This window comes from Ictalurus furcatus, chromosome 17, assembly GCF_023375685.1.
Source record: "Ictalurus furcatus strain D&B chromosome 17, Billie_1.0, whole genome shotgun sequence".
NCBI classification, from domain to species: Eukaryota; Metazoa; Chordata; class Actinopteri; order Siluriformes; family Ictaluridae; genus Ictalurus; species Ictalurus furcatus.
In genome coordinates, this window is record NC_071271.1 from 21,330,747 (window position 1) to 21,342,822 (window position 12,076).

General features: G+C 42.4%; 1 protein-coding gene across 1 annotated transcript; it reads left to right on the forward strand.

Annotated features, from left to right (window-relative positions):
• The first annotated feature begins 4,075 nt into the window (after positions 1-4,075).
• LOC128621185 (tripartite motif-containing protein 16-like) lies at positions 4,076-7,081 on the forward strand. Its single transcript, XM_053646764.1, has 4 exons — positions 4,076-4,812; positions 5,211-5,370; positions 5,557-5,616; positions 5,753-7,081. Exons 1-4 carry the CDS (start codon positions 4,246-4,248, stop codon positions 6,280-6,282), a joined length of 1,317 nt encoding a protein of 438 aa, XP_053502739.1. The 5' UTR covers positions 4,076-4,245; the 3' UTR covers positions 6,283-7,081.
• The last annotated feature ends 4,995 nt before the right edge of the window (positions 7,082-12,076 follow it).

A 12,076-nucleotide genomic window follows, 5' to 3' on the forward strand; every position in this document is an offset into this window, starting at 1 on the left:
AGTTAAGGATCAGTCTAATTTGATGCAAAGATTTGTACATTAGCAGGAATGTAACATAACATGGAGGTGAAAGCAGCGGTCTGTTTATTTAAATGTGAAAGTACAATAAAAATATGTTGTCCCTAAAATCAGTGAAATAATCGTGATAAATAAGCGAGATCTCAATATTGATCAAAATAATCAGGATTATCATTTTTTTCCATAATCGTGCAGCCCTAATCTGAATGATAAAAAGTTTTGAAATTTGGCACATTGACACAACAGGCCACGAGTAACTCCCACACCACAAATGGCCCACATGAGCCCATAGTTGGTGCTACAGGCCACCCCAAAAATCTACGTGATTGTCTGTCTGCCCCGTAAGTCCAAAATGTCTGAAAATTGGTATAGATGCCTTATTTCTCATGGGGAACAAAAATGCCATTGGGACCCATAAAGTCCACCATGATTTAGACATTTTGGAAAATTTGTCCAAAACTACAAAAATCTTCTCCTCATGAACCGTAGGTCCGATTGACTTGAACTGTGGTACATATGTGTGGGATACAAGCTTTTCTATAGGGTTATAAGCAATAAGGAATTGGCCAAACTATTTACATGTTGGTGAATTGACAACTGTTGCACATATTTCTTGTGTCCATAAATCAATGGAACATTAACCTATGGACTTGGTCTGTGCCACACACAAAGAGGACCCTACAATATGTTACCGTGTTCGATGGCAAACTCATAAGTCCAAAAACAATGACATTAAAAGCAATAATAATGTTATATTATGTTTAACAATATGTTTATAGTCCGCTAGATGGTGCTGTTTGTCTTAGATCGAGCCAAAGTACACTTTGAAAGACAAAACTTTATTTGATTTGTAGTGTTTATGCATGCTGTAGCCATTTTAGTTCGGCAGAGTGAAGAACACACATTGAATCATTGTTTGTGTAAAACCTGGAAGAAGCTTGGCTTGTGAGTTTGTTGTTCATCTTTCTAGTTTGTAATCTTTTGTGATTGTGTTTGGAGAGTTTTTTGCTGTTTGTGATTATTTTGAACGGCGCAGTGTGCTTAGTGTATATAGCTTAAAAGATTGCATTGTAAACTGAATTGTATTCACTGACTAATGTATGTTAAATAAATGTTTTTGTATTTCTTTTCAGTTTCACAAGAAATGTAAGAGAAAATTGTGCGGCCGAACACCTTGTAAAACCAGAAAACCGACTATCGCAGCAAGCCTAGTGACAACCATCCATCACTTTATATTCAAATATAGTACTCTTTGTACATTTTCAGCACATTTTAACAATACCATGATAATACTGATAACCGTGATAGTTTTGGTCACGATAATCGTGATATGAAATTTTCAAGTTACCGTTACATCTCTACTCCACAGTCCGCGCGCACTCCAAAATTCTCACCAACTCCTCAGGTCCTTTACACACGCGAGCTTGGGGCCATGCACACACATCCATGGCTTTCTGGCAAGGGTGGGCTGACTGTCTATTAGGCAGACATTCTGTGGCTGATTTGGCTACAGCTAATTTTGGTCAATTTTGATCTACTGTGGCACATTGAAACTAGAGACTAGACTTACGCTTCTCAGAAAGCATGGGCCTAAACAGAGTATAGGTGGCGATATAGGTCATGCCTCAAAATTGACATGTTCAAAATGATGGCATTTCTACTCTGTCAGGCTAAAATGTCTGAAAGTTGGTATGCAAAGAACATCTCTGAAAGTTGGTATGTAAAGTTGGAACAAAGAAATCTCAAGAACCCATAATGTCCGCATGATGGATCATTTGTGGGAAAACTACAAAAATGAACTTAAAATCTGCCACTGATAAATGCATTGAAATGTTGTATCTATGGGATATGTTTCTCTACAATGTCAATTTTTAAATTTTCTGAAATCTTGAGGAGGAATCTGCTATTGCTGCTTGCAGCTATATTTATTATTATTATTATTATTATTATTATTAATAATATATATATATATATATATATATATATATATATATATATATATATATATAACGAGTTACATACATAATAATACATAATGCTTGTAGAATGTTTTTAAAAAGTTTAACAAACTTTAGTATAACTTTTTTTTCTTTTTCTTTCTGTTTTTTTTTTTTTTTTTAGAAATAATTAAATCTTTGTGTGTTGCTGCTGACATAATTTTAAAAAAAAAATCTTTAACGATTTTCTGGTCAGGAGTTCAGTTAATATACAGTGCATTCTGAAAGTATAAACAGGAATTTCAGAAGGTTTTAAAAAAATATATTAACAACAACTACAATATCTCATTCGCAGACACACTCAAAACTGAGCTCAGGTACATCCTTTGATCATGTTTCTACAACTTGATTAAAGTTCTCAGTTCGGCAGCGTACATGTGAGAAAGTGCATCTTCTTTATATTTTTTTAGGCAGGTAAATAGGCGAGGGTGAAATTTAATCTGGTGAAGAAGAGTGACCAGCGTGTTTGACGAGAGTTTAGGCATTTTGCTGTTCAGATGTACTCCAAGTTTTTGTGGTCGGTAAAGATGTGCTTGGCTCCCTTCAACCAAGGATGGCATTCTTCCAAGGCTAGTTTGACTGCAAGCAGCTCTCGTTTACCAAGGTTGTAATTTTGTTCTGCTGGGGACCAATTCCTTGAGAAAAAGGCCATCTTGGGCTTCTCACAAAATTGTTAAGAGGGAATTGCTTCAACCCCCATTTTGGATGTGTCTACCTCTATGACAAAGGTCTCAGAAGGATCAGGGTGTTTTTGAGAGTGGGTGTTGTGGTGAATGCTACAGTACTTTGAGTACTCCTCCTTAGCATGTTGTTTGGAGAGTGAGAGGGGGTATACCCTGTTGCCAGGAGGAGTAGTCATAGGAAGCAGCTCTATAGCACAGTCATATGGACACTGGGGGAAAACCACTGGCTTTGGTGTTACTGAACTCTTCCTGGAGGTCCTGATACTCTGGAGGAATATCTAGTGGTGCATGGTGCTGAGGGCCCTCCACAGAGGTTGGGGTGATGTAGAGCTGAGGGGTGAGGAGACATTAGTGTGACAGATGACTGTGGGTGAGTTCCTAGTCTCTCCTGAATATCTAAGGGTCATGGATGATAGACTGCTGGGCTGTGATGGCGACCAGAAAGGAAATCTGTTCTTGATGGAGTGCACTGGCATGGACAAGAATGGGCTGTGTGCAGAGAGAAATGGTGCCTCCTCCGATAGGTCGTCTATTGATAGCATGGATCTTTTGGGGGTTAGGTAGTGGTCAGACTGGGATATTAAGGCAGGTTACAGTATCGTGATCTATGAAGTTACGGCTGCTCTAGTACGCAGAGGTATTGTCCTACGAGGTGATCGGGGCTACTGCAGTAAAAGCAGTGGTGATCATGGAGTTGCCTTTCCCTTTCCTCCTCACAGAGCTTGGTCCACCCTAGTTGCATGGGCTCTGGAGGAAGGTCAACACGCTGAGAGCCTCGCATCTCAAGACGGGGATGCCGGCTGTGCAGCAGATGATATAGGTGAACAGAAAAGGTCTATTAAAGAGTCAAGGGACAGAGGTTCGTCACCGCATGTCATCTTGAGGGCATACTCAGCCACACGACGGGAACCTTGGACTATGGTCAACAGCAGCTCTCCTACCTCCTTCCCGACAGGAGAATGATCAAAATCGTGTTGAAACAGCTCTATAAATCATTCCCAAACACAATCTCTGGTGAGACCTGAAAACATCAGTAAGGTGATGCACCACTTCCAGCCTGACAGAGATTAAGAGGTTCTACTGAGACAAAATTGAGAAGATCTTTGAATCCAGGTGTGCTAAGCTTGTAGCATCACACCTATGAAGACTTGATTTACTGAGATTTCCTGAGTCTGAATATTATAAAGTTAAGTTGTTTCAGTGATGATGTAGCACAGTCAAATACACAACAAAGAACCTATCAGATTTTAATTATGTTATTGTAATAGATTTAAATTATATCTTTAAATCACAAAGAAAAACATCTGTGTTGTGTAGGTACACTTTCTCCTTTAAAGAACTCCTGAACTCCTGAACTCCCTCTCGCTTTAAAGCCACGCCTACTCTCTCACACTCACACAATAACACACGGAACCGGAAAGTTCATTTCAGAAAAGACTAAACTCAGAAAACTCAGTCTCTCTCTCTCTCTCTCTCTCTCTCTCACACACACACACACACACACACACACACACACACACACACATACACTGTGTGAGTGCAGGAAAATGGCCAATATTTCAGTAAATAGCTTCAGCTGTCCAGTGTGTCTGAATTTCCTGGAGGATCCTGTAACTATTCCCTGTGGCCGCAGTTTCTGTAAAGTGTGTATTAATGGCTGCTGGGATCAGGAGGATGTGAAGGGCGTCTACAGCTGTCCCCAGTGTAGAGAGACTTTCACTTCAAGATCTGTTCTACGCAGGAACAACATACTGGCTGAGAAGGTGAAGATCCTGAAGAAAGCTGCTTATCCTGCTCACTGTTATGCTGGACCCGGAGATGTGGAGTGTGATTCCTGCATTGGGAGAAAACATAAAGCCGTCAAGTCCTGTCTGGTGTGTCTGGCCTCCTATTGTGAAAATCATCTTAAACCTCACTTTCAGGCTCCTGCATTTAAGAAGCACAAGCTAGTTGAAGCCTGTGCAGAGCTCGAAGATAAGATCTGTTCTCAGCACGACAAACCGATCGAGATCTACTGTCGTACTGACCAAAGCTTCATCTGTTACTTGTGTATAATGGATCAGCACAAAGGTCATGATACGATTGCAGCTAAAGCAGAAACAGCTGAAAAAAAGGTTAGAAATGGATTTCATCATTCTTTTCCAAGTAAATTTATACAAATTCAGGTGGTTTAATTGGATATACATGTGTCATTCATTGTGAAGTGAGTGCTTTGTTTAAAGAGTTGTTGGTAAGGAATTTTTAAACAGGTCAGACCAGTCAGTGCAGCTTTAAACACACAACAACAGTCTTCAGTTTTCATTTGAACTCTGTTTTGCTTTAGTTCCATTTAGTTTTAAATAGCTTTTATTTTACACATGCCTTTTCAAGTTTATATTTATATACAGCGCCTCTAGAAAGTATAGAACCCCTGCCACCCCCACAAGTGTGTGTTTGGTCTGATTCAGTCTGAGATTCATTCGTTCCTCTCCTACACTTTTGTCCTTCTCTATTATGTGTTTCCTCTCTGTAGAGTTTCCCGTCTCTCTGTGTTTCTCCTGGATCTGAGGACTCACCCAGCTTCACTGTCAGTCAACATCTCTCATTTGATGGAGTGAGGAAATCTCTCTCAGATCTGAAAAAACAAGCAGAGGATATCTGTGAGGAGGAATTCAACAAAATCCGTCAACAAGGTAAACAAGCAAACATTTGTTCTGCATCAAAACAGAAATAAGAAGTAAGCAGTAACATCACTACATAAAATCAGCATATCCAGTCCAACTCCATGGAGACGTGTCTGACTGAGAGCAGTGAGGAATCTAATATTTCATTTCCATGCTTTAAAGTGTTTTTCCGTTTTTGTCTCTGTGTCTCCACAGCTGCAGCAGTTCAGATGACTTCACTCTCAGAACCAAAGATCAGAGAAGATTTTCTGCCATGTAGATGTAACACACACACACACACACACACACACACACACACTGCATTTCATATAGGGCGGCGTTGGGAGGATTCACAGACAGACACAGACAGGTATCACACACACACATCTAACTTGACATTTTATTGTTTCAGATTTCTGTTATCTGACTCTGGATCCCAACACAGCATATCCTGACCTCATTCTGTGTGAGAAGAACAGATCGGTAACACGAACTGGGACACAACAGCGATACTCCGATCATCCAGAGAGATTTGACTCCAGGACTCAGGTGTTGTGTAAGGAGAGTGTGTGTGGACGCTGTTACTGGGAGGTGGAGTGGAGCGGTGATGGTGTGTCCATATCAGTCTCATATAAAAAGATCAGCAGGAAAGGGCTGGGTCATGAGTGTTTGTTTGGATACAACAGTCAGTCCTGGAGTCTGGAGTGTTCTTCTTCCTCTGTCTCTTTCCGACACGACAAAATTGAGACCGTGCTCCGAGTTCCAGTAAACTCCAGAATAGGAGTGTATGTGGATCACAGTGCAGGAACTCTGTCCTTCTACAGCATCTCTGACACGATGAGGCTCCTCCACAGTGTCCATGCCACATTCACTCAGCCTCTATACGCTGGGTTCTGGATGTGGACTTACAATTCAACCGTGAGCTTATGTGATCCAAAATGAAATCTTTGTAGAAGTGTTAAGTAAAATTATTACAAACTGAGGTGTCAGATTTGATTTCTCCCTGAGCTACAATGGCACTTTCATGTGAAGAGACTGTAATGTGTGATTTTTTTTTTCTAAAAATCTGGTTCAGATTTTTACTTGCCCTGCCAAAATTTTCCATTTACATTACATTTATTCACTTAGCAGACGCTTTTATCCAAAGCAACTTACAAATGAGAAAGATACAAGCAAAGCGATATATCAAGCAGAGAACAATACAAGAAGTGCTACCATACAAGATCTATTAATTGAATTCCAGAAGAAGCAAAGTGCAGAGTAGAGGTGTAAGTGCATTTATTTATTTATTTATTTCTATATTTTATTACGAGTTGGTTAGGTGTTCATGGAAGAGGTGGGTCTTTAGCTGTTTTTTGAAGATGGTGAGAGATTCTGTGGTCCGGATTGAGATTGGAAGTGCATTCCACCACTGAGGAACAGTTAGTGTGAAGGTTCTGGAAAGGGACCTTGTGCCACGCTGAGTTGGAACTGCTAAACGTCGGTCGCTAATCGATCGCAGATTGCGAGAGGGAACGTAGGCCTTCAGGAGAGAGCTGAGGTAGGAGGGTGCTGTTCCTGACAAGGTCTTTTAGGTGAGCATCAAGGCCTTGAACTTGATGCGGGCAGCTACAGGAAGCCAGTGGAGGGAGATGAAGAGGGGTGTGACATGGGTTCTCTTGGACTGGTTGAAGACGAGGCGCGCTGCAGCATTCTGAATCATCTCAAGGGGTTTGATGGAGCTGGCTGGGAGGCCTGAAAGCAGTGAGTTGCAGTAGTCCAGTTTAGAAATAACAAGAGCCTGGACTAGTATCTGTGTAGCCTGTTTGGTGATGTAGGGTTGGATTTTCTTGATGTTGTAAAGGATGAACCTACAAGACCTTGCAGTTGCTGAGATATGGTCTGTAAAGGTCAAGCCGTCATCAAGAATCACCCCAAGGTTCCTGGCCGTCCTGGTTGGCATGAGTGTGAGTGAGTCGAGTTGTACAGTGAGGTTGTGGTTGATTGAGGGACAGGCTGGGATCACGACAAGCTCAGATTTTGCCAGGTTAAGTTTAACATGGTTTTCCTTCATCCAGACCGAGATGTCCGAAAGGCAAGCAGAGATGCGTGCAGAGACGGATGGATCGTCAGGCTGGAAGGACAAATGGAGCTGGGTGTCATCAGCATAGCAATGATATGAGAAGCCATGAGACTCAATCACCTGCCCTAGAGATGTAGTGTAGATAGAAAAGAGGAGTGGACCCAGAACTGACCCCTGTGGAACGCCAGTTGTGAGTTGCTGAGTTTCAGAAATACCTCCCCTCCATGATACCTTGAAGGATCTGTCAGAGAGATAGGATTCCACCCAGCGCAGAACCGTTCCAGTGATGCCCAGGCTGGAGAGAGTTGACAGGAGGATCTGATGGTTCACAGTGTCGAAAGCAGCAGAGAGGTCAAGTAGGATGAGGACAGATGATCTAGAGGTTGCTCTTGCTAGTCGTAAGGCTTCAGTGATGGAAAGCAGAGCAGTCTCTGTGGAGTGGTTGCTCTTGAAGCCAGACTGCTTGGTGTCCAGGAGGTTGTTCTGTGTGAGAAAATTTGAGAGTTGATTAAAAACGGCTCTTTCAAGAGTTTTCGAAAGAAAAGGGAGTAGGGAAACAGGTCTGTAGTTGTCAACTATAGCAGGGTTGAGTGATGGTTTTTTAAGCAGTGGGGTAACCCGGGCTTGCTTAAATGAGGTAGGGTATGTGCCAGTAGAGAGCGATGTGTTAAAGATGTGTGTGAGTGCAGGTAATAGTGTGGGAGAGATGGACTGAAGAAGGTGAGAAGGGATAGGGTCAAGAGGACAGGTTGTGGGATGGCTAGAGAGGAGGAGTTTAGAGACATCAGTCTCTGAGAGGGGAAAGAAGGAAGTCAGTTGGGAGTTACACGGAGGAGGAGTCAGTCTATGCATGTCTGGGGCTGAGAACAGGTTTCTGATTGATGTAACCTTGTTGGTAAAGAAAGTGGCAAAGTCATCTGCAGTGAGAGAAGTAGGGGAAGGGGGAGGAGGGGGACAGAGTAGAGAGGAAAAGGTTTTGAAAAGAATGCGGGTGTTGGGAGAACTAAGAATCTTCTCTTGGTAGAATGTGGCTTTAGCAATGGAGATGCTATTGGAAAAAGAAGAGAGAAGTGTCTGGTAATTGGTTAGGTCAATTGGTTTGTTTGATTTGTGCCATTTCCTTTCAGATGCTCTTAGCTTGGCCCGGATGCTACGCAGAGCTTCTGAGAGCCAAGGACTAGAGGGTGATGTGTGAGCAGGTCTGGAGGTTAGGGGGCATATGCTGTCAAGAGAAGATGTTAGAGTGGAACATAGCATGTCAGTTGCGGTGTTTAAGTCAAGTGAGGAAAGGTGGCTTTCGGAGGGAAGTAAAGTTGTGACAACGGGGGAGAAATGTGAGGGGGTAAGGGAGCGAAGATTGCGACGAAAAGAGATAGAGGGAGGAGACATTGATGGTGGTGAGGGGAGAGAAATAGAGAACTGGATAAAGAAATGGTCAGAGGTGTGGAGAGGAATAATGAGAAGATTATGTGTGGTGCAATTACGTGTGAGGATGAGGTCAAACTGTTTACCGGCTTTGTGGGTTGCTGGTGTGGTGAACTGCTTGAGGTCAAATGTGGGAAGGAGAGCAAGAAAGTCAGCTGCATGTGGCTTGTCTAGATGAATGTTGAAATCACCAAGGACCAGAAGAGGAGTTCCATCATCTGGGATGGTGGACAGTAGCGTGTCAAATTCATCGATGAACTTCCCCAGTTCACCTGGAGGACGGTAAACAACAAGAAAGTGCATTTTGGCAGGGTCAGTGACTGTAACAGCATGAAATTCAAAGGACGTGTATGAGCAAGAGGGAGAAAGACAGGTAAATTTCCATGTTTTGGAGAGAAGCAAACCTGTACCACCCCCTCGTTTGTTGGGGCGTGAGGTATGGGAGAAGTTGAAGTTGGAGGCCAGGGCAGCATGTGTGGCAGTGTTCTCAGCATGGATCCAGGTCTCAGTCAGAGCCAGCATGTTGAGATTGGAGTGGGTTGCAAATGCAGAAATGAAATCTGCCTTGTTTACAGCAGATTGGCAGTTCCAAAGTCCGACTGAGAATGAGATGGAACCTGCAGAGGCCGCATTCAGACAGCGTAGGTTGTCCAAGTTGCGTATGTTTCTGGGAGAATGCCACGGTCTGCGTCTGTGGCAAATAACAGGGATGAACTGATGACACATAGTGTGTGGAAACAGGTAACAGCAAGAGGAATAAAGGAAGAAAAGTATACTTAGCAGCACGTGTGGTGTCTTGTCGGTGTCCTTGCTCGGTGGACTCGCGTAGGTAGACTCGCAGGTCTTTACACGAGCTTGGTCTTCACACGACAAGGGCTGACGCTTCCGCCTCAGCGTTTCTTAATTAATAAATACTGATGTGTTTCAGCTGAGCACGCCTCTTTAATTAGCAAAACAAAGAGTAGTCGCGTGAACGAGCGACTCCCGACCGAAACCGAAACTGAATACCGGAATTTGCTTTAATCTAGCAACAAGTGTACAGCTCGTAGCAACAAGGAAGCACAGTTACAGCTTCTATCTGACAATCGGTGCTAAAACTAGTTTCAACTAAAAAATCCAGAAAGAAACAATTACCAGTTACTGTTCGCCTGGGTCAGTAATCGCTTCTGCAGCATTTTCACCAGCAAAAATGAATAATAGTTATTTCTTAGCTGCATATTTTAAATAATGTGTCAAAAGTCAGATCAGAGTGGTGCAAGATGATGAAGCGATATTGCTAGTAAATTGCAATTACAAATAAACATGTGATTCATTTCAGTGTTACCTTATTAAACTCACTTCACATCACTGTCTCTCCTCACCTCTTGTTCACAACTGTAATAGTTCAGTCCAGCTGTTGTCATTCATCAGTTTCCACTGTCTGTCAAAATCCACTGGCAGTTCCAGGGCCTTCATTAGCTCTTCCTTTTCACTTGCCCCACCAGTATAGCAGTTTTTCTATGGTTCCTTTGAGATTAAGTGACTAATATAGTTCTATAAACACAATTAAAAACTACAAGCTGCAGTTTGAAAAATTGGTAAATAGTGTTTGTTCATCTGTGTACATTAAAGTTTCCTTCCCATCATCCATGAAATTCAATCTCTCACAGTCTTTACTGCATTCCACACCTCCTCAGCCTTGTTGTTGTGTCCTGCTCGCCTTTCCAAAATCTGCAAACTTCTTCCAGTAGCCATAGCAGAGCGGGTATTATTTTCAACTCATTTTTTCCTGTTGGGTTTTACCCTTGTAAACTTCTGCTTTACAGAAATAGTAATTTTCTTTTTGCCTTGTAATAAGAAGCTGCCACCATATCAAAGTAGACATCAAAGACAAGTGAATGTTTAAATTGGCAAGACTTAAAAACACAGGCAAATGATAAACTTTCACGACAACAGTCCATCAACTATCCCAAGCATCTTTCACACTGGCTAGAGCCTCAGGCAGTCCTTATGGTTGAGCCCTGAACTGTAATACTAAACAAAAATTTCGACGATATCAAAAGAATCCAGATACTTTGCGTGACTCTTGAAACTGAGCTCAGGTACATCATGTGATCATCTTAGAGCTGTTTCTGCAACTTGATTAAAGTTCTCCTGTGGTAAATTCAGTTGACTGGTGTAGGAGAACTTGATCTGTTTATACAGGAAGCACTAGAAATGCAGGGTAGAGTCAGGTCTATTAAATATTTGGACACTGACAAGGTTATTGTTTGTTTGTTTTTTGGTAAATGTTTTGCTTGAAAAGTTTTCTTGTAGTGGCTTTCTTTAAAATAAATTCCACTTGGCTTCACATGTTTTCTAATGAAGTGGAATTCCTACAAGTGTGGCTTGAAGTGTCCAAATACTTACAGTATCTAGTATTTTACTATAGGACAATTAAGATTTATGAAGTATTTCAATATAAAATAAGAATAGATTTCAGAATGAACTGATGAGTAGCTCTGTATCTTAATGAGTTAATATGATTTCTGGCTGAATACTGAACAAGAAAAAAACACCATCTACTGCTCCAAGAGGTCCTGGTCCATGAGGGTATGGTCTATGATGTTTACAGCCACACCAGAAGACACATTCCCTGAACTGGTTGTACAAAATTGGTGTGAGAAAGGAATCTGGCTAGACTCATCATATTGGAGTGAGGCATGGAGGGTGCTCACTCAGGAGTGGGCTGTGGAACCTTCATGAGGACCGTGAGGAGCAATTTACCACCTGGTGCTGAGGACTGCCAGTAAATACATAATTTCTCCTTAGGCCCCTTTGGCATGCCACAACGTTCAGCTTAATCAAAGTTGCGTGGGTTCAGTGGTCTGGATGTAGGGAACTGGAGGGATGGTCACCTTTGGTCATTCCAGCATACCAACTCAGCCTTGAGCGCTTGACGACCTGCAGCCTTGCACGCCGGGTTCAGCCACTTCCAGCTGCTAATGTGCAGAAGCGGAGAGCACATTAAGCAGCACTTTGGGTCCCTTGCTTCAGGGTGAGTAGCTGCTCTCCAATCCCCTTGCCCTCAGGTTAATGGTTAATGGAGAATTTCTTCGATTTATAAAGCACTTTTCTAGGCACTCAATGTTCTTTACATAAAAGGGGGGGGGGGGGGGGGGTAATCTCCTCAACCACCACCAGTGTGTAGCATCCACCTGGATGATGTGATGGCAGCCATAGTGTGCCAGAACGCCCACAACACACCAGATAATGGTGCAGAGGAGAGGA

What these genes read in the sequence shown, in the direction of transcription:
- LOC128621185 (XM_053646764.1), top strand. Translation starts at nt 4,246, where the DNA reads ATGGCCAATATTTCAGTAAATAGCTTCAGCTGTCCAGTGTGTCTGAAT. An exon ending in CAGAAACAGCTGAAAAAAAG is followed by an intron (nt 4,813 to 5,210) that starts GTTAGAAATGGA and finishes TCCTCTCTGTAG; the next exon opens with AGTTTCCCGTCTCTCTGTGT. An exon ending in CAGAGAAGATTTTCTGCCAT is followed by an intron (nt 5,617 to 5,752) that starts GTAGATGTAACA and finishes TTATTGTTTCAG; the next exon opens with ATTTCTGTTATCTGACTCTG.